The 20,450-nt window shown below is 38.0% G+C and overlaps 1 protein-coding gene across 11 annotated transcripts in view; it reads left to right on the top strand.

Moving 5' to 3' along the window:
- ptprfb (protein tyrosine phosphatase receptor type Fb) overlaps positions 1-20,450 on the top strand; it is a 192,252-nt gene that overhangs the window by 56,498 nt on the left and 115,304 nt on the right. For all 11 annotated transcript variants that reach the window (XM_084412143.1, XM_084412138.1, XM_084412145.1 and 8 more), the window contains exon 2: positions 19,012-19,181. In XM_084412143.1, coding sequence (XP_084268269.1) covers positions 19,085-19,181 — 97 coding nt within the window. In that variant the 5' untranslated portion in view covers positions 19,012-19,084. The remainder of the gene's footprint in view (positions 1-19,011; positions 19,182-20,450) is intronic.

The raw sequence follows: 20,450 nt of genomic DNA on the forward strand, positions 1-20,450 counted from the left end.
AATTCTCCCTCAATAGTCAGCTCACTATGTTTTGGAACCGAGCAAATGTCTTCCATGTGATATAAGGTTTGGAGAAAAGGTTAGATAATCATTGTTCAGTGTAGTTAATGAATCCCCATGAGTACGTGGTTTGTTTTGGTGTTTAGTTCTGCATTTTGTCAGAACTATTACCAGTGCGTAAAATAGAGCTGGGCAATGATCACTGGAAAGGTTCTCAAAGCTTTGTATCTCAAACAAGCTCTCTTAAAAAAGCACAATTGTGTTTCCCTGTTGGTAGAGTAACCCATCTGAACGCTTGAATTGTGGTTAAGTTGTCAGTAAATTGATTTAGATTACAGGGAGGGCTCTGGTGGCTATTAAGTAATTGACAGATGTGCTGGGTTCTCTGTCTGTGCTAACGACTTCAACGTAAAAGCTAAAGCTGTTTCAAACGGTCGTCCGCCAAAATTAGCGGCTCACGAGGCAAGGCTGTAGCCCGCGGGCTATTTCAATCGTTCTTTTATCTTGGCATGTGATGGCTGAAAAGCCCCCGGAGAAAGTAGGTCAGGAAGGGCAACAGGTGTGGTGAGGCATGACCTCTTTCTCCGGTCACCCCAATGTCTGCCCTCTAACCTCTTCAACGTATGATGGATGAATCCTTCAGCTTTCCTTCCCGACGCCACATAGATACAGTTCGACTGGGTTTTCTCTGGAGGATGCGCAGCAGAGGGACCATTGTGGATATAAGTGTAATTATGCCCTAGAAAGCAGTCTCTAATGTTCACAACGTCTTTCCTACAGAGGAGCCTGAAACTCTCAGAGCAATAGCTTGTCCTGGTTTCTCATCCCTAGATATTGTTCATGTGACAAGAAGCAGAATTTAAACAAATGTTTTAAAGATAAATAAAAAAAAGGCTTTTTTGTCCATACAAGGAGTCATCTTTTGTGTTCTGCAGAAGATGGGGAGTAAATGATGACAGAAATTAATTTTTGGTCAACTATCCCTTTAAGCTACTCTGAGATAGCATGCAAGCTAGTAGATGCAGTCATTTTGAATGTTTGAAAATGTTATTATTGATGATTACGTCAAGTCGATATTTAATCTACATGCACAAATGGAATGTTATGCATCTATATAATTATCTGGGAAATGAAAACAAGTATATGGGATAAAAATAGACTGTGACTGAGTTAGAATATTACAAACTTGTCCTTAAAGTGATGGATAATGATTATTCGGAGCCCAACCTCGGTGTCATTTGTAAACATTATGTGGTAAATTCAATAGAGTGCATAGGATGTTTCTCGTGTTTCATCATTTGTATATGACTTTAGTGCTGCATTACGAACAGGGATTAAAAATGTTCCACTGAGGTTCACTGTAATCTAATAGTCATCACTGTTTCAGATTAGGACATTAAAGGGAGTTCTGTGTGGGGAATCTTGTCTTCTGTCCTGGAAATATACAGGTTTAATACTATAACCATTCTACTTCTAGAATAAAAGGTAAACAACCTGTTATGAGTTTTTCTTGTTTGTTTAATGTAAAAAAGAAAAAGAAAAAAAAAAAGGTGTAGATTAAAAACCATTTTCAGTCTGAAATTGCAGGTAGATCTAAAAGAATCTGCAAGTAACATTCCATCTAATATGACATTTTGAAGTAGAAAGACTGAAATTAAACTTAAAAGGTACTTATTTACAAAAAACAATTTAGTGTTTGTTCGTTAGCCTTTCTTTCTTTTGCCCTTTCTTTTACCCTCTCTTTTACCCTTTCTTTTGCCCTTTCTTTTACCCTCTCTTTTACCCTTTCTTTTGCCCTTTCTTTTACCCTTTCTTTTGCCCTTTTTTTCTTTTCTGTTGTTTTTGTTCTGTTCTTTTTTGTTAGATTGTTCTTTTGTTCTTTATCACTATTTCAAGTATTTTGTTTGTTTGCTGTTTTGGTTGGTTGTGTTTGTTCTTGTTTGTACTTTTCTGTTCTTTCTTGCTTCATTTTCTTGTTCTTTTTTCATTCTTTTATTTCTCTTTTCATCCAATTGTTCTTTCTTTCACCATTTCAATCTTTGTTTGGGTGTTTGTTTGTTTGCTCATTTGTTCTTTTCTGTTATTTTTCTTTCTGTCATCCTTTGTTTCTGTCATTTTCCCTTACTTCTGTTGCACTCTTTCGTCCTTTCTTTTTTCATTTATTCATTTGCTGCTTCTGTTCTTCTCTTTAGATTTTTTCTTTTCATTCAATATTTCTGTTTTGTTCTTTCTTTCTTTCTTTCGTTCTTTCTTTCTTTCTTTCTTTCTTTCTTTCTTTCTTTCTTTCTTTCTTTCTTTCTTTAACTGTTGACACAGTTTAAAGTTCAGATACACCATTTTATATCCAAATTCTCATCACATGATGTTAAATCAAATCATGATTTCCCCTCATAATGGGATTAATCATTACCATTTACGTCCTAGCAAGGTTCCTGATGAGTCAGAGAACACACAGGCAAGCGCACGTACAACCTTTGCACACAGGTGAGTGAAAACAACCCTCCAGTCCATTTGTCAGGAAAGTACTCGGAGAGCCCCTGTTCTGACATCACACTGGCTCCACCCAGACTGACGCCCACTCCCGGCTCACAGTGTGAAGAAGCTTCCCTCAGGAAGGACTGCAATCAACTCTCTCCACAATCAACAAGAGTTTACCACGCCACTGGGGAAACTACTGAAACAAGTTAACATTTATGAACTGTGGATAAAGACAGGACTCGTTCGACGTCAGTTATACACTTACTGGATTGAATAGCAAGGGAAAAAAATAGCTCTGTGTTGTCTGTTCCACTTGAAGCCGTTAACAAGGATCTCCCCACCTGGATGATACGTGCGTACGGATTTGAATATTGTGGTGCTCTTGGGAAGAACAGTCAAGGGAAGAAGAAAGCTTTCAGGATTTAAGTAAAGGATTACTATTTCTCACATATCCTGTGGATATTTTTGTAATTTCGTAGTGTTATGGGTAAGTTAAATTAAAGCTTACTGTAAAAGTTATGTTGTGCTTCTTTTGTTTCTCTATAAATAAAAAAGTAAAATATAATGAATAAAAAGTAAAATTATCACTTTTTTTTTTCTCTAAAACTGGTGATTTTTAATATATAGGCTATAGCCAAAAATGAGTAAGTAATAGCTTAGCTGTGTCCTAACTTTAGTTCACTTGCGTAGGTTTTCTTCAGCTCCTCCCAGAGCACTTTTTCTGTCTCTTTTGTCCTTTTATTGTCACTTGTTAAACCAAAACAATACTTTTATTCTGGTTCTATTGGCTACCTCTTTGGCACATTGCCCCAGTCTGGTGAGAGCCCTTCTTTGGCTTTCTTTTTTTCAGGGGACTCTGAATAGAGAGCCGTCGAGTGTCCCCTAGCTACCACTGATATAACGTGAGAGACCCCGCTGTGAGACCACATGAAGTCTTGGGCCTAACAACCCGTTTTTCCAGTTGTCTTTATCTCCCTGCATGATCCTGTCTTGGCTCTCTGGATGGTTTCTGGCCCGGCTAGGGTTTTGTTTTCCTTCTTTTTTTTTTTTTTTTTTTCTGTGCCAGCTCAGGAGAGACTACACCATTGATTAAAGGTGACAGAAGAAAATTATAGGCTTTGTTGTAAGTTGTAACGTTATGTTGAAACTGCTGTCTCCCTCATAACTCCAGATGTTATTGTAGATGGATGGAAATTGCCTTGTGTCTGCTTGAGATATATTTTATGAATGCTTTTTAAACACATCCCTGTGAAATGAATGTGCATTTGGCTCTTTCATTTATGTGGGGTAGCTCAATACAACGAGCAAAGTGAGGGTTGCACAATAGATTCCTTGCTCAACTTTAGGTGCTGCTTTATCAGAGAGAAAGAAGCAACTGGATGATCCCTTTTTCCCATAGTTTTCTAAAATTGGAAAGTTGGGAAGGGAACAGAGTGTAAAGATAGCACGTCTGTCTTGCTTTGTTTAGCATGAAAAGCTGAGACCTCCTGGGGCTGTGCCTCAGAGAACCGAGAGTTGCTCTCTCAAAGTTGTGCAAAATCTGAACCATTACTCTCTCATGCGCTTGTTAATCATTTACCGGCACAGACTTGCAACTCTTAAACGGGGTGGGGGGTGGAGAACAGAGCCTGATAAAAGCTTTTTAAAGGAAAAGTTTTTCGAATCAAAACCACTCTGATCTTTGCATCTACTTGCCCACCTCTGCATAGAGTAAAAAATAGAAAACAGGAGCCCAACGGGATCTTTTGGTCTTATCTGTAGTGACCGACCCCCTCGTCTGTCACTCTTGACCTCCCACATACAGGCTGGTGACCTGAAATTCTTCTTTTACAACTCCGTCACAGTCGTGTCGCCAGCTGCTCTTCTCAGTAGAGTGTGGGATCACGGCAAAGAGTGAAGGTCTCAACAAACATTGTGGTGAATAATGTTCTAGTGGTGATTTTTTTCTGTTTTCTGAAGGTGCCAGTGTAAGTTTTGGGTGAAGGAATATGTATAATAACAAATTATTATTTAGCTAAGTGAATTAATTCGCTGGAATGTCAAATTATGTTGACAAAGTTTCAGTGCTACTTTGTTGTCTGTATTTATGAGTAAAGTGTAGTTTAATAAGTGGAATTCAGAATGATAATTCTGTATAATTAAATGTTTTCATCGTTGCTATTACTGTAACCTAAAACAAATAATGTAAACCGGTTTTCCCAGATTAGTGACATTTGAAATTTTCTCCCTCATTAATTGGTTTAAATAGGCTATATATGTGTGGTGAGTAAAATCTGGCATACATTTAAAGGAATTCCTTGCCATTTTTTCTGTCTCATGTCTTAATATACACTTAAGAGTTTCTTTTTTTCAGCGTTGCACATTTCCCTCATGGTTTGAGAAAGTCTAGTGGTTAATGACAGCATAGTCATTCAGTGAATCTCTGGGAAATGAGGCAAAGTGAGTGTTTGAGTCCCCATAGAGGGCTCCACAATAAGAATATTTTCTGTTTGCCCGGTTGCCAACATTTTCACTGGTTAACAAATTTAACTTCATGTGCCAAATTGTTTTTTTTTACATTTTTCATAAATAAATAGTAAATAATATAGGCCTATTACATTTTTATTTATTTTATATTTTATTAATTTTCAGTTTATTTTAACATTTTCAACAGCTGAAATGTATACAGCTATAATATATGACAGCTATATTTATAAACACTTGGCACACAGTCCACAATTTTGTATTCCAAATAATACTTCCAAGACTAAGTCGTTATTGCCATTTTAATAAACCACAATTTAATATATGCATTAATATCATAATTTAATCAGTTCACATTTTTAGTGTATTTTTAATTTTTAATTTTTTAAATAATCACGAAATGCACAAGATCAACAAATGTCAAGTCAAATGAGAGTCGCTCTCTCACTGGCCTCTGGCCAGAGGGCCGTCTTTATTATTGAGCCCTGTTGTACATTATTGTTCAGTGTCCCTGGCAGACACCATGCGAGACGGTGCAGTTTTGCTCCAGTGATGTGTTTGGACAGTGCTGGAACGGTGCCTGTGTGATCTGAGGGCTGCGTTTGCGTATGAAAAACATCTCAGCTGTAGTAACACTGACCTCATAGTTTGGTGATTAGCCACACATTCTCAGATGAAGAGCAATATAAGTTCTTATCGATCGTTCAAAGAATGTTTTGTTCAAACATTGTGTCTTTTGTTTAAGCAAAACTCCTATTTTTGTCGTTGGCACTTCATTGAATAGGGTGTGATTACCTCTGTTATTAAAATAATTTCTCTCTGAGAGCCTTGCTGTAATTAGCATTCACAAACATGCATCTCTAACTTTGAGTGCTCACCACTCAAATATCCGTATTTTACGCCTGTTAATATTCATCCAAACAGCAAAAGTCAAATCTGCTATTAAAAGTACACATTAAATTTTATGACACATTTAATAGTACGAGAGATGGATCTGGAATAACCACACAAATTCTCTTTATTAAAGAGGACATTACCCTGCATACACAGGAACTCATTTCACTCCTAAATCATCTTGTTATGGATCTGCTGATTGAAACAACCTCCATTTGGTGGGACTCTAAATGTTTGTAATAACGGTCACTGAGTAGTCTGTCTGGGTAATTTACAGGTCTTTACCTGACTTGAGACTTTATATAAGAGGTTTGAGTGGACTGCTGAACTTCATGTCAAAATTCAAAGTTTGCAATTGTCACTCCAGAGGTAAACTTGAAAAATTAGGTCTGAATGGATCATATGGGAATATGTAGGTTTTCATGTCCTGTACCTTTTGGTAGGGTTTATTATTCCTTATAAATCTAAAACTTGATAAAAGTATACCATTGGTAGTTTTATATTGATCTCTTTCATGACAAATGGCAGCCGTCACAAACTGATGCAATGAGTCTCTTCTTTGTATAAGGCAAAGCCTTTAGGAGGTTTGTCGAACAGAATTTTCCGAAGCCTTTTCAAGACCAGCCCCATTATTACAGGTATAGACAATACTGGCCAAAGCTCACACACACCTTGCGAGCCACAACCAATAATAGCAAGAGGATAATACCTGTCAGAGCTGTTTGTTCATTTGCTTTGTTACCTTTAGGGTGCATGACTCTGTTTGTGAACGAGAAAACATTTCATTTCTTTACTACTAGACAATTGAATTCACCCCCAACCCCGCCGTGCAACAGCAATGTCATTAGGTATCAACAGCATTAGTTTTCATGATGAGTGGCTCTTTCCCCTGCTTTAGTCATCCTCTTCCCTTCCCCAGAATGCTTTACACAGCAAGATCCCCAGAATGTGATGACTTGTTTTGGATATGCGAATGAGAATAAATTCATTTTGTTAGCATGATGTCTTTTTTTTCCCTGGTATATCTATGTGTGAATTATTGAGGCAACGACATCCGACAACAAAAACCTCACAACATTTACCTTAACAAACACTCTATGCCTCCAGGAATGCAAAATTGTTTCATAATTTAGTAGAGCGTTTTGTGCAAAGGTGCCATACCCGACAGATGGCGTGCACTGGATGAATGTACTGGAGAGGATTAATAACTGGGTTCCCCCACAATGCAATTCATGATGAACAATATTGTTGTGTTTTCAGCTCAGTGCCCCCCATGAATCTTATCTTCGCTAAAACATCCCTCACTCAAAAACCAGTGGATGGACTCGGCTTGCTAATGGGATTGCTAATCCTTAGTTTGTTGCCATGTAAGTCTTCCTGCTGATGGAGAGGCCACTGTCCTAGTAAATTAAAGTGATTTAGCTAGTTTCAATGGCAAGCATGAGTAGATGGCGATTGTGAGGAATGCAACTATCATGTAAATAGGGAGCAAACATTCTAGGGTTGTGACGATAGTAACGTGTATCGACAACAGTCAGAATATCGCTGAGGCCTTTGACGATATCAAGACGATAATTGTCTCGTTTTCCCATTAATGTATTGAATTGTTGTTATTGTTATCGGGCTAGTATTATTATTAAATTGATATTTGGACCCACAATTCATTTTCCTTCCCTAATTTCATAACATCACCACATAACCACACTTGCGACAACGACAAGCACGCATGAGGATTGAGGACTCCTCATTGAAAATGTTTTTTCTTTTTTAAATAGATTAGAAAACTACATCCTACATCAGCCAATCTATTCACAAATTGTCAAGAGTGCTTGTTATAAAAAGAGATGCATCATTCTTATACAGTTGTTGTTCAAGCCAAGGCGAAAATCGTTGTTCGTCAGGATTTTGTTTAGTTTCCATAGCACATTAACAAACATTTTAATGATACTAATAACACTAACAATACAATTACAAATTATTATTATTTATAATAATAGTATTACTAAAATTATATAGGCCTAATAACAGTCTTTAGGTTCGAACGCAGTCCTTGGTTGATGCCTAATGTCGCTAGCTGAGCAGAAATACATAGCCTAATCTTGCTGCACTTGGTCCTTTCAAAGTTGTATTGAATTTCCTCCTTAGCGTAAAGGTTGGAAGTGCCTGGACTTCGGTGCCGGTCCATCTATTGCTGTTTTCCATGTTTATAGTGTGTTTGAGGATGCCACATCTTTTGAGGACTAAATTAGCTCCTACTACAGAGTAGGGTCTAGGGTCTAGAGTTGGCATAAACTTACGCCACTGGTAGTTCCTATGGTGCTGGGCTAGACCCTACTCTGTAGTAGGAGCTAATTTAGTCCACCCAAAAGGCGTTCCTAGAACTAAAATCGTTCCCAGTTCCCGAAGCGAGTACTTCTGCTAATTGTTAATAGGAGCTATGAAAATGTTCCTCTGGTGCGAAGGCTAGACCCTACTCTGTAGTAGGAGCTAATTTAGTCCACCCAAAAGGCGTTCCTAGAACTAAAATCGTTCCCAGTTCCCGAAGCGAATACTTCCGCTAATTGTTAATAGGAGCTATGAAAATGTTCCTCCGGTGCGAAAGCCCCTATATTTACAGTTGATTCTGACTTCTGCAATTACGTTCCTTTTTTAATTCTTTATTCCATTTTGGACTTTATGTTGATGGGAGGGACTGTCACTTAATGACATGTGACATCCTCAAACACAACTGGATAATCAGATCCTAATTAACATTGACATTTTGGGCTACAAGACACTAAACCATGTCAACACCACAGTTGGGATGTGGACAACTCCCTGTCTCCGCAAACTAAAATCAGCCCAGTGTGACACCAAGACATCTCTGCCATTTGCTGACCTGACAGTGAGCTGCTTTTATTTCTTGGTCTCTCGTGCTCATGTTAGATCCATTGAGAAACCCCAAACAAAGGGTGCCTGGAGACACATTTATTTGCTTTAGCTCACATATCTGTATTCTTGTTAATTTAATTTACATACATTTGGTGTGTTTTATCTTGACTATTTCATACATATATGTACATTGTGCAGTGATGCAAACAGCCTGTTATTCATAAGTAAATGTGGGTGTTGCTCGTGAAGCATGTTTGTGCATGTTATTCTGTTGGCAGAGTTGCAGAACCTGTTTGAGAGGGGGGCCAATTGCGTGTCTGTTGAAGAGGTAATTGATAGTCTGAGAACTGTTTTTTCTGCAGGTACATCCACCCTGCAGCCACAGTGGGGATTGTCAGGGTGGTTGTATGTAGCAGTGAGTGCAGAAGGGTGAAAATCGAAAAAGCACCAAGTGGGAAGAGGAGGTCTAGACAGTGTGGAAGAGGCGGGAGATGGATCGTGAAGCAGTAGATGGATGACCTAAGCAAGATCGATTTTATGTCAGGTTCCGGACAATCTATTTCATGCGACACATTACTGTGCCGGCGTGTCTTGGCCAAGCAGATGGAAGGATTTCTATTTTTGCCAGGTAATGGCTGAGATGTGAAATAGTCTTTACCCTCAAGATTCACAGCATCTCAAACTGAAAATAGGAAGGATGTTGTCAGATGTCGACTGTCAACTAAACAGATGGTCATCCCTTTACTGACAACACTGAGGTTTTGAGGTTCTTACTGATGAAACAATAGATTTTTATTTTTTTTTATTGACCACTGACACGTCTGTCCTGTATAATTAGATTCAGGTTCACCTGACCCCAGTTGGAATTTTTTTCTCAGTGGGCCTTTAAATAAGACACAATTTTACTTTCACAAACTGTTAGATCAGGGGTGTCCAATCCTGCTCCTGGAGTGCCAGTGAATTTTCTAGTATGCCAGGAGCCCTTGATTAGCTGGTTCAGGTGTGTTTAATTAGGATTGGAGCTAAACTCTGCAGAATAACCTAGTTGCTGGATTTGAGCTAGACAATGTGGAATGGGTAGAATTCAGTGGTCTTAAGACATTTTAAAAGTATTTTTTAATTTGAGGAGCAGTGGTCGGGATGCTTAAAAAACTGTGAAAGCAGCGACACGTGTGGGAAAACACGGCAGCAGCAGTAAAATATCTAACTGAAGTAAATTTAACTTAAAAAAATCTAGGGTTATTCAACTGGTTATTTTTAGGGCAAATTCAGTAGTTGACCATTGTGTCCCATCCCTAATGTATGGACCTCAAAGTGTTTGTGGTTTAGTGGCCTATCTTGTCAACAGAGTGCACGTTTTATTGGTATATTGATTGATCTCCTCCCATACTCTTGTTCCCCAGTCACTTGGTTTTGTTAAAGTACATCAGCTAAAATACAATTGGCAGGTTGTCCTTTAGGTATAATTTTAAAACGTATTATATTTTGAGTGCGAGGTTTTGCCTTTTGTCTCAAAGCGGTCCTTCAGCTCTAACGTGAGGGAAACAGTGGTAGTATAAACCCATTTTGCAGAAAAGCACATTGACTCTGCTTTGGAGACGAGGCCATGGTGGCTCTTTTGATCTTGCTCCTTTCAAGTGAAACCCTGGGTAATTTGCCTGTCGCGGTCAAAGTGAGTCACAAGCTGTCAGAGAAACCCTTTATGCTGTGGAGAGTTTCAGTGAAAAGCAACTATCAGGCTAATCCTTCTCTTCTTCCTCTCAGCTTCGCTGTGCACTGCCTGTTAGTTAAAACCATCGCCAAGTTTGAAAGAAACTAATATCTTCCTCCGCCTGAAAAGAGGGAATAGAACACGTTCCCTTACCTGTCGCTCTTACTGGTTGGAAGCAACACTACAGGTTTGGATGATTCATCCCTGAATGCTAAGAGTTGCCCAGCTTGCCTCTATGTTGGATTCTCTTCAGAAAGGCAGCTAATAACCCATATCAAGTCTGATCTGCCTGGTTCTTGGAAGCCGGGCCTCATTTAAATTCTGTCCCCTGGTTACAGACGTGTTCAAGAAGCAGCCACTTGCCTCCTCGCCGGCCTGCGGTTTGTTGGTTTGTCTTGGACGGGAAGTCTGTTAGTGCTTGAATTAGCCTTGTGCACTCATGGCAGCCGTCCCTGACGTCTGCTGCCTTGTGACATTGCCTCTTCCTCCCCATCGCAGCTTGTTCTTTTACATTTTAAAATCCGGAGCCTCACGAGACCGATAGGGATATGGCTCCATCTGCCACAGCTGTCTGTTGTGTAGCCGAGGGACGGAAACGGAGAGAGACAGCAGACCCCACAGTGAGATGAGACCGCAGCTTACCCACACCTGTAGGACTTGCACGGCAGGAAGCAGAAATTTGGCGTAGTTTTCGGGATGAATGGCGGTTGAATCATGAGATTTGCTTGTTTGCGAGTCCTTGAGCTAACCTAAAACCAGATAAGGTGTTTCTCCACTGCCTGATCTTCATATCCAGCTGTGTAAATGGATGAGTTGTACCTGTGAAATCTCGTTTGCCTTATTTACTGCATAATTAGAGGAGATAATGACTCCCAGGTTAACCTGTATTCCCAGGGCGAACCTCTTGTTTTCATCCTTCAGAATGTTCCCCCTTTTGAAAATTGGTGCAGTGTATGCTAGCAGGCCTCCTACAGTTAATACCATCTTTGTCTTAACGCGGAGAAGGACTTACACTCTCAGGAAACAATGGGTCTTGCATCCTTTCCAGCCAAGGAGTGGAAGTTTACACATTATCAAGAGCATTTTTTCACAAACCCGTGACCAGAAAAGCAGCATTGTGAACCAAATTCTTGCCCCACCCGAGTCTCTACAAAGGGTTGTGTTTCAGATCTGGACTAGTCTTCAAGAAAGTCACCTGCATTTATAGTTGCTAACATCAGACCTTATTCCAGGTTCTAGTGCTCTCTTTAGGAGTCACTTGTCTGAAGATTGATTGGATCTTAAGTTTTCAGATTGCAGTTTGACTTTCCAGCTCTCGCTCTCATGCTGCGTCTTCAACAGTGATGGAGGACTTGGAACTGATGATTCTTCACAAGTAAAATATATCTTTCTAGTGTTAGTGCTAGTGCTTGAAGGTTTTATAATCTCCTTTAATGACTGGTTTAGTTCAAGGGATTTTGTAATACATTGATCAGACAGCTTGGACCTTTGGCCAATGACAAACGTCTGGGTGTGTCTAATGAAAACATGTCCAAGTCACATTGCTCAAATCAAATCAAAAGATTTTTTATTTATTTTGCATTAAGAAAATTAAGTCTATTTTTAGGTATATTAAGTTTATTTTTATAGGTTTTACATTGAGTTTTCTCATAAAAATGATCTCACTACCACTGTGGAAGCTTGACTTTTGAGTTTTGTATATATATATATATACATGTATAGGTATGTATGCATAACTGTCCTCAAAATTGTCAAAATGCACGTTATTTTAATGTTCCTGAAAATAAGCTTAATTGTTTAAAAGATATATATATATATATATATATTATTATTATTATTATTATTATATTTTTTTATATATATATATACAGTGCAATGCATAAGTGAATACACCCATGCTAAAGTTGACTAAAAAGAGGAATAAAAAATCATATTTTGGAAATTGAACTTAATGCCTTAATTTAAAAAATTAGGAAAAATCCAACCTTTAAGGACACCAATTTTCTTTGTGAATGAATAATGTATCGTAAATAAATAAATGTTCTTCCTTAAAATACATGGTGCATAAGTGAGTACACCCCTATGTTAAATTCCCATAGAGGCAGGCAGATTTTTATTTTTAAGTATTTTAAAAAAATACATTTTAGGATACTATGCATCCTGATAAAGTTCCCTTGGCCTTTGGAATTAAACTAGCCCCACATCATCACATAGCCTTCACCATACCTAGAGATTGGCATGGGGTACTTTCCATAAGATCATCTCTCAATGCAAATCAAACTAGCTATTAGGCTAACTGAAATAAAACCATGCCAATCTCTAGGTATGGTGAAGGCTATGTGATGATGTGGGGCTATTTTAATTCCAAAGGCCAAGGGAACTTTATCAGGATGCAGATTTTTAAATTAAGGCATTAAGTTCAATTTCCAAAATATGATTTTTTATTCCTCTTTTTAGTCAACTTTAGCATGGGTGTATTCACTTATGCATTGCACTGTATATATACTGTATATATATATATATATATATATATATATATATACTGTGACAGCTGTATGTATATATATATGTATATATATATATATATATATATATATATATATATATATATATATATTTTTTTTTTTTTTTTAATTTTTTTTACTTTCGGTTGATTTTGGTTTGAAATATGAGCCCAGACATGTTTTTGACAGATTTTGTGAAATTCACTGCTTTCACATGAAATTTTTTTTTTTAAATGCCAGATTCCATATTTAAGAGGTATTTTGTTCTAATGAAGTGTTTCATTGTCAAGATGTGCTTATCCAGTCTCAGGCAGTATTGATTCAGCTGTCACAGGTCTCTGTTGACATGTCTTTTGTTTGTTTGTGTGTGGATTGAGCACCGGTGCCGATGCTGAGGGTAAACTTAGCAGGCTGTGGGGGATTCAGAGGCATTCTGTTTCTTTGTCGTGTTCGTAGTTCTGTCAGCTTTGATTTAGATCGCTTTGTGTTCGACTCCAGGTTTATAATCCGCTAAATTCTTTGCAGTCTTCAGCAAATATAACCTGTTGTACATCAACTATGCAGTTATTTCTTTGTCTCTTGGAATATATGCATTTTTTTAAAGAGGTAATTGGAGGTTGAAGTGTTGGCCAGGACCAACTTTTTGTCCATATTTGTTTCTTTTTCTTACAATAGTCTTCAGTAATTATCACCTGTATCACTGTCTGTCCTATTCAAGTCAATGTGAGTTCGTGTGCAGTATCTGGGTCATATTTAGCATTGTCATTAGATAACAAATTTAATAAAAATGTCTCTCTCTTTGCACAATATATTTACACCTTTGCTTTATGCTGCAAGATTAGTAATAACTCAACAGAGAATTTCACATGAAGCGTTTCCTCAGTGTTTTGCTGTGTGTGTAGTAGTACATCTCATTTCTGTTGAATAACTTGGCGATTGATTTGTGGCTGCAGGAAGGAATGAGAAGCCTTTTGGTTATCTTCAGAATGTGACAGTAAATCTCCTGGTTATGTCTTATTCAGAGAGCTTTTGCTTCATTTTATTGGCGTTTAGACTGAATAAATGAGTGAGCTGTCACCACATCTGATGCCATCCATCTATGAGTCAAATGTGATTTCAGGCTCACGCCATGACAGAAAGGTCTGAGGGAACGTTTGGTCATTCGCTCACTTAAAGCTGGCTCTTCTGTTTACGCCTCACGTGTACTACTGCCGTATCAATACCTCAGGCCTATGCATATTTCATATGAGTCATATTACATTCCATCTCACTGTACTCCATGCTTAATGTAATGCTTTAATATAAACAAAGAACTTATATAAACACTCAGTGGAAGTTTAAATGTCAAGCACGATGGGCCAATTAATCTGGAAATATTCTAGTCTTGGTCTTGCTAAATAAACCAGGTAATACCAGGCATCCAGGTAATATGATCAATTATTTTGTTCGAAACTGATAGTAGAATTCTCTACCAAAAATAAAACTAGCAAAATTTGTAATAATTTATACATTTATCATCTATATATCCATCTAACAATGGAATGAGTGACCCAGAATTCTGCTGAATGTTGGAATTATTTATTTTTCACTTGGGCCACTATAGCAATCATCCAGAACACCCTAGCATCGACATGGCAATACCATGGCAACCATCCTGAAGCATTTTGGTGGTGTGTTTTGGCACAAGCATTTTCTTCATAAAATGGACATTTGTTTTGCTTTGCTATTTTTAAATTGATTTAAAGTTACCACTTTATTAATGATAATAATTGTTTATCGGGAAGCTTGTGAGCTGAGCACAAAAGGTTGTTATAAGCCAAAGTTGAGCATGTTGTTGTTATTTTGCAGAACAGAACTCAGTGAAGAGAAACTGTCTCCCACATGAAGTGTAGCACCAAGTAATTTGCTTACCTTCCACTTTTATTTGATTTCATCAGAGTTTTACCCTCTTATGTTCGCTCTCAAAGTTATCTCGGACTTGCTCTTGGATCATATGTTTTATAAACTTGTCAAAGTAAGAAATATTAAGCTTGAACATCAGCATTATAGTCAAAGCACAGACAGGCTCATGTCGGGAGCCATGGCCTGTGCTGTTTATGGTGTTGGACAATTTTCTCTAACACAGGTCTTGTGGGAAGGACTCAGCTTTATCTTCCCTAAAGACGTCAATAAGGTTGTCTACACAAGGCCCTGCCATAGATTCTCCTGTTGTCTTTATCTCTGAATGGGCCATTAAGGGAAAAGCAATCACTGGCGCCGGAGTGGTTGAAAGGAGATGTGCCTAAAGAGTGACAAGGAGAGAAGTGTTTATTTATCTTTGATGCTAGGAACACAGTGGGCTTAAGACAAGATTCCTGGGGCTTTCACACTGATGGGACCGTCTGTAAAGGCAGGAGTAATGAATCTTCACTTAGTTAAGATGCCATTTTAGCATGTCACTCACAATGTATAGTCGCTAGTCAGTTTGATCTGTAGGGTTATGTCTTTACTATGTTTTTACTACTTTACTTTTTTTGCATGATGTTACTTGAGCACCAAATCGGCATATTAGAATGATTTCTGAAGGATCATGTGACACTGAAGACTGGAGTAATGATGCTGAAAATTTAGCTTCACCATCACAGGAATAATTGGAAAACAAAGTATTAAATTGTACAAAAAAATCTTAAATTAGTAAGTGTACACCTTGGTAGTGTTTGTTGAACTGCATTATGCTGATTTGAATTAAACAAAAAGGTTTTTGTCTGCACAGGATGACTTTTATGACTTTTATGAGAAATGGATTTTAATTTATTATTAGTAATGCATTACAGTAATGAGAATTTGATGGGAGATATGTGCTTAATTGTCATGACAATAATTCCATAATGAAAAAAAAAAAAAGAATGTTCTTAAAATATGCTTCGTTTACTTTATGAAAAAAAACAAACATTTTATTTTATTATTTCTTTTATTTTTGGGATAAAATGTGACTCTTTTTGTCTTAAACGTCCTCGCAATTGTGTGCATTTTTGTCCTCTTGCCTTCAGCTGCCTGTATACTTCTGCCCAATACACGTTTTTGATAAAGCTACCTGAATGTTAAAGCATTTGAACATAAATGTCAGGATTTATGTGATCTCACGTGATACAAGATGCACATGAATAACTACAAATGCAATTTTGCCATTTGTTCAATGATGATCCTTATTCATATCATAATCCTCAATAATCCTCTGTATTCATGCTAAAAGCACAATGCATTTGAGTAATGTACGCCTAGCAGCCTATTTTTCAAAAACGAAACCGTGACTTCTCAAAAGTTATGAGGTTGATGACTGTTTGATTTGAGTTTATTGCTCAATATCCCTGCTCCTTGGGTAAATCTCACCTGATGTGTACATTTTCTGTGCTATTGTGCTGTTATCGGTTTATTTACCCATTCTCTTCGTAACCCCGGCCTGAACAAACAAGTCAGGCATGGTGCGAGAGCTTGGTGATTGGCAGGCAGGTTTTAAATGTTTGGTTTTTGACTTAGAGTATGTATTAAAAAAAATGGATCAGTTGGCTAATCCTTGCAGTGTTTTCAAAATGTAGGTCATGCTCGAAGCGTAATGCTTGTCTCATTTTCCCCTCTCTATTGGTGACCTAATCAACTGCTCTTATTTGATATGCCTCCAAAGGTAGTAAAGGCTTATTACGAAAACGATTGCCGCGGTACTAAAACCCCTTTAGGTGTTTTGGTATAACCGAGCTATGACTCAACATGCACGCCGTCTCTTGTTATTTTAGCACACAAAACCTCTTGTCAAGAAAGATTAACAAAAAGCCTTTTAGATAGAAAAAATAAACACACTTTTTTTAACGCCTCCCTGTTAGGATCTGTTTGTTCATTGTTTCTTTTGGCACCATCTCACAAACACGGCAGCCAGGCGTATCTTCACGCATCCAACGTGCATCCGAAATCAGCTTGTTGGTAATTGGCTAGTCAACACCTCCTCAGGTGTATGGAGCATTTCTCACCTTGTGAGATATTGAAGCCTTTGTTTGTGTCTCGTTCACATTCTTGCTTATTAAAATCGCAGACCTCTCACACTGTGGAACAAAAATTTTAAACGGACGAGATCAGACGAGTGAGCACGTTGACGTCAAAGTGGCAGACGTAGGGTTTACGTTTAGTGTCCCTAATGAAAAAGACTAAACTTTACCTTACACAAATAATATACTTTAAGGTTTTACTTAAGTGTGAACTGAATGTAATGTTTTCAGGCACTTTATTGCATGCTAATTGCAATAATATATACTGCTGGATATACAGTATATGTATGTGTAATAAATCCAATTAGCTGAACTTTAGAGTACTTTTTTGATCCACTTAAAGGGACAGTTCACCCAAAAATGTAAAAACTCACCCTCAAGTTGTTCCAAACCTGTATGAATTTCTTTCTTCTGCTGAACACAAAAGAAGATATTTTGAAGAATATGGGTAACCAAACAGTTGATGGACCCCATTGACTTCCAAAGTATAAAAAAGAAAATACTTTTGAAGTCGATGATACCCATCAACTGTTTGGTTGCTGACGTTCTTCAAAATATCTTCTTTTGTGTTCATTAGAAGTGAGAGTTGGAGTTGCACTGGACTTGAAATGGTCAGGAGGGTGTAGTTGCCCCACACCGTCTCTGCTGAAAGGCCCAAGCTGGGTTGTTTAATAGAAAGTTTTACACCGATAAGACTGTTAGGGAAAGCACAACTAGCCATGTTGCTACATTAGCAGCATTGCTACTTTTAGTTATCCACTCTTTTACTATACTGGTTACATTATTTTGAACGTTATGCTACTGCATTATGTTGTTACTCACTTAACTACTCCCTTTTCACTCCCTTACTGTTTTTCAGCAGTGTAACAATAGCTCAGCTGTTTTCAAAATAATGTAGCCAGTCAAGTAACAAGCTAATTTTTCCAACAAGTAGGCTAGCAGTGTAGCATAAACAAAAAAAAAATGCTGCATTGCTGTTTTTATTCAGAAGTTGATCTGAGATAATAATCAAACATGCTGTCCTTTTTCAAGTTGTGTTGGAAGTTCATGGAATCATTTGATTCAGCAAATTGGTTCATTCAGATGTCCGAGAATGTTTAAAAAATGTAGCTTTGTTTTCAAAAATGTCTAGTTCTCAGTAGTCGTCACTTACTAGTGTCCTTAAAAATATTGCCATTTTACTTAAAATAAATATTTGCTCTGATTATAGTTGCCTTTTGAAGATTCAGCACTTTTTTGTTATTGTATTTAGCATTAACTTAAGTTTATATTTATACATTTATAGACCTTTTTTTCAGGGTAGCGCCATATATAATTTTTGCCAATTGTTCAACTAATGAAATATCTTTCCAAAAAAGCTCTCAGTAGACAAAAACTCCCCAAAACTGTTTTGAAAGATGAGAGTTACATGTGATCCAAGGACCTTTATTTATAGCATTATAGCAAATGCTATAGAGCATTGCTAGGATCACAGCCTCATTTTCATCAACATAAAACATTTAATCCCAAGCACTTTACTGTACATTCAAAAATCATGTTTAATATATATTATAATGACCTATAACATATTGTCTGTCAATGTATTTAGCTACTTTTTGCCAGTATCCCCTAGTGTAGTTTATCAAAATGTTAGCTTGACAAGTTTAATTACTTGAAATGTGTCAAACTGCAGTTTCAACACAACTTCCCCCATATTCTGGCAGTTTCCTAGTCCTCTAATATTGTGAGCACTGATTTAAACCAGCTTTCATCCTTAGGGAACTGTGTGTATGGCTATACAGTAATACCGCCACACTTCAGAAGATCCGGAGCCATCTGTGTAGAGCCACTTAATGGGCACCTTTAGCGGCGGCCGGTTATTGGGAATTCCCAATTCTCTTCCGTCCTTTTGATATTTAGCTAACCGGCAGCAGATTATGGGTTTTGTTTACTTTGATAAAAGAGCATTTGCTTTCCTCATTAACCCTGTTGCCCCTTGGCAGATCGCTCAATTCATCATACCTGTAATGTCTAAATGCTTCGTTGTCCTACCTTGAATCGAATGCTAACGCGTGCTTGTCTCTGTGTTCCGCAGGTTTTAGTCTATGATTGCGTGAGAGCTGCGAGAGCAGAGCGGTGATCGAGGGGGAGCAGTGCCAACCTGGAACATGGTGCCTAATATTTGCATGTCCGTGCCCCTCCTGCCCGTTGGGCTTCCTCTACTGCTACTGCTGAGCTGCGTGCAATTCTCCTCTCAGGCGGACAGTAAGTACAACACTCCAGCTGACTAGTCATTTTTTTTCCTGTGCCTTTTCCTGTACCTTGTGAAATTGGAAGTGCGTCGCATTGTGGAATTGTTTGCAGGCATGAGTGAACACACTAATACTTCACACGCTTGGCACGAAATGAACCCTAAATTCAAAGAAAACATTCGTCGCTAACCACTGGTCTGTTCACCTGAACTTTCCTTAGATACGCTTAGATGAGCGATGCATTTCTATGTAGCCGTGGATCAGAAGGCAGTTCTCATGAGCCCCTCCGCTTCATTGTCCTTGTGAATGAGTGTGCGGATCACTGAGATGCACCGTGAGTGACATGGCAATGTTGCGGGTGCCACGGGTCGAGCTGAGGCCAAGGCTCAGTTCTGGCATGGGTCAGAGAGCCATTTAATTCACCATGTGACCCATCTGCACCGCTGTCACAAGGCTGCTGTAATTCCATTAGGCCTCTCTCTCTCTCTCTCTCTCTCTCTCTCTCTCTCTCGCACTGGCTCACTCGCTGTCTTTCTTTTTCACTTGCTGCGTTTAACCTTTAAATCTTTCTGTTGTTCAGAGGCAGGGCTTGTATAAGAGTAACCTTGAAGCTTCTTCTCTTGACTCCTTTTGCCACTCTCAAAGTCGCTAAGCCTTTGTGATTCAAAATCTTGCTTTTTCATCTCTGATGTAAAGGAACTGTAACTATATTTCAAGAAATTTGAAGAATCCCTATTTCGAGTATTTAGAATCCAAAACGTCATCAAATCAGTTTTTCTTTTCCAAATTTAAATTTAAACTCAACATGCAATCAAAATTGACTTTTTATGCATGTTTGCACTTTATGCCTAAGAAAAAAAGGTTGTGTCCATAATCATTTCTCAAAATATAATATAAATGTCAATGTAACTTCCCGATAGTTAAAATAAAGTCTTAAACGGTTAGTTCAAAAATGAAAATTCTGTCATTAATTACTTGCCATTCACAGAACCAATGAGGTTTGTCACACAGGTACGGTTAAGCGTCTGTTTATGTTAGCTGATCAATGTTTATATGTGAATAAAAGCCTAAATTCATCATCTGTTCATCATATAAGCTTAGCTGTCAATAGAGAGTACAGAACTGGCTCATGGGTGAACTAAGGTGCAGTAACATTTACTTTTTAACTGTGAAATTACGCAAGCAAAATGCAGTCATGTCAATAGGAATCGGAAAATTCGATTGAATCTACCAATATAAAGCTGCTTGTTTTGGAAGAGTCCTCTGAGTAAGAGGTGCTTTG

The sequence above is a fragment of the Rutilus rutilus genome (genome assembly GCF_951802725.1).
Source record: "Rutilus rutilus genome assembly, chromosome: 6".
Taxonomy (NCBI): domain Eukaryota; kingdom Metazoa; phylum Chordata; class Actinopteri; order Cypriniformes; family Leuciscidae; genus Rutilus; species Rutilus rutilus.